Genomic DNA, 2,500 nt, shown 5'->3' with positions numbered 1-2,500 from the left:
TCTTTCTCTGCTCTCTTTTTGTTCACATCTTGTATTCTTTTCTCATAGACCTCATTTTGACAGTGATCTGGTTCATTTTCCTCCTCAGATTCATCACTGCTGTAAATCCTGACCTGACCTTCGCTCCCCCCACAATCACTACTTCTGTCCTGAACGACTTCATATTCCCCATATTCATCATCTCTGACTACTTCATACTCAGCATCTTCCTGGACAACCTCATACTCGTCATCCTCCACCACCTCATACTCTTCATCGTTCTCCACAGCTACATTGCAGTCAACCGGCTCTCCTTCGTCCTCAAACTCCTCATTCTCCTCATAGTCATCGCCATTCTCATCCCTCTCCTCATAGTCATTGGAGTCTGCTTCCCTCCCTCGCCTGTAGCCCCTTCCCTCTGGGCGTTGCTTCCGATAGTAGTTGTCCCCATAGCCCTTACCTCCAGCACCGTCCTGCTGGGTTCTGCAGTAGCCCCCTGCCCCCTCCGCCTCATCAAACTCCCCCTCCTCTTCCTCTTCCGGGGAATCCTCATCTCTTGCATAGCGTACATTGGCCATCAGTTTCCCATTCCCCATGTAATTCCTGTTACCACCACCTGTCTCTTGAAAGTAGTTTCCTTGCACAGCATTGCGGTTCTGCACATAGTTTTTGCTGCGGTGGATGTACCTATCATCATCATAAACCTCACCCTCTCTGCCACCGGTGGGCCCTGACATGATTCTGCGGGAGGGGGCTATTTAGTGATGGCACAGCTTCAAGCCTTCCCTGGGGGAGAGAGAGAGTGAGATTAATAACAGTTGTTCAAGAAAATTGTATTTAAATCTTTTCAAACAACCAACTGATACAGTGAAATGTACACAGAAAGAATTCCCAGCTCCTATCAGCAGATATAAACCCTTTCTAACCACACACTTCAAATAATGGATTATCATACTTTACTCAATGTTTATATAATCTACTGGAAACCTGAGTTTGATAATTACCTATAATTACTAATGGGAAAGTGCATTATTTAGAAGCAGGTTTAACAAATCTCCTAACCCTCAAAGGCAATAGAGAAGCAAAACTCCTATATTGTTGTTCCTTGCTCTACTGATCACATTAATTCAGAATCATATATGATATTTCATTGTAAAAAATCATTTTAATACCTTTAGTGTCTAGGTTAACTCTTGCAGTATGTGTTCTAATAATACACTTTCATATATGTTATTTATATTTTTGTGGGCTTTGAGAGAGAAACAAGGCCCTGGGTATACAGACCTAAATTTTAATAACACACTATACCAACACAGATATGCAAATCATTTTTCAACAAGAAAGTCTTGCATACAGGTCAAAAAGGCAGCAAAAGACTTATGAAATACATATAAAAAGCATTAACCCCTTGGATCTGGGTGATGTGACTACCACACCATGAAATTTGGTTTAGGGATGCCTGACATGAAAATATGTAAGGAGTAAAATTGGCTATGGGTCAGGGTGATGGGAGTAAGGCATCGTGGGAATTTCAGCTAAGTGAGGGGAATAACTCGCCATGAGTGCACAAAGCTCTTGGATGGTGATTAGACTCAGTAGGTATTTATGAAGGGGCTCCAGCAGCAAACACGTGTGGAATATACCATCCATGAACCATGACTAGATGAGCTTTAACCCCAGGGAGGCCACTAGTTCATTGTCAGGATCCTATTCCTCTCTGCTGTAACCAGTGGCACTGGGTGCATTATAGAAAATTTCATATAATAAAAATATTTAAAAATGACATCAATAACAAAATGTTACTTATAGACTAGAGTTATAGACTACCCAGGGAATTGAAAAAGAGTGTCCAATACCATCATATCAAATTATAAACACAGATCTTGGAAAATACTGCCCAGATTTTGGGCCACATGCAGGCACCCAGATCCATAGAGTTAATATTCCACCCAATCTTTATCAGGAACCTGTTTATTTGCAAAAGCTAATTCCTTCACAACTGTCATAAAACTTTAAACAAAATCTACGCATTATGAAGCTTCATCTGTTCTAACCATGGAACACATGAAGTACCAATAGTTCCAAATCAACTCTTAACAATCATTTCAGTTCCATCTACTTCCGAGTAAAGATACTATTTTTAGCGACTGTACAAACATACAACGTTCACTGTGAGTTTAGTCTAATAATTGTATTTACACTTGGATGGCCATCCAAGTGTAAATACAATTATTAGACTAAACTCACAGTGAACGTTTCAACACAGGAAACAAGTAACTTATAAGTTTTTATTTCTTATTGCTTCTAGTATTGTTAACCTAATGTCAGCAGGTTTATGTATTGTCCCCTTTAGATTTTAGTGAGCTTTGTTACATACAGATGGCTCCAGCTCAGCCAGCAAGGAGTCTATCAGTTGGCCCTAGTGACCGATCCTGATTTCCCCATTCCTTGAATTGACGGGAAAATGTGTTTTTCTTTCCAATACTACTAATATTGATTTTGTTACCATTCTTACAGTGGA

General features: G+C 40.2%; 1 protein-coding gene across 3 annotated transcripts in view; it reads right to left on the bottom strand.

Annotated features, from left to right (window-relative positions):
• Positions 1–2,500, bottom strand: part of LOC125037024 (zinc finger protein 260-like) — an 18,403-nt gene that overhangs the window by 2,272 nt on the left and 13,631 nt on the right. For all 3 annotated transcript variants that reach the window (XM_047629987.1, XM_047629988.1, XM_047629986.1), the window contains exon 3: positions 1–765. This exon is cut by the window's left edge and continues 2,272 nt beyond it. In XM_047629987.1, the coding sequence (XP_047485943.1) occupies positions 1–716 (716 nt within the window). In that variant the 5' untranslated portion in view covers positions 717–765. The remainder of the gene's footprint in view (positions 766–2,500) is intronic.

This window comes from Penaeus chinensis, chromosome 22 (assembly GCF_019202785.1).
Source record: "Penaeus chinensis breed Huanghai No. 1 chromosome 22, ASM1920278v2, whole genome shotgun sequence".
In the NCBI taxonomy this organism is placed as follows: domain Eukaryota; kingdom Metazoa; phylum Arthropoda; class Malacostraca; order Decapoda; family Penaeidae; genus Penaeus; species Penaeus chinensis.
This window is presented reverse-complemented; position numbering and strand designations above follow the sequence as displayed.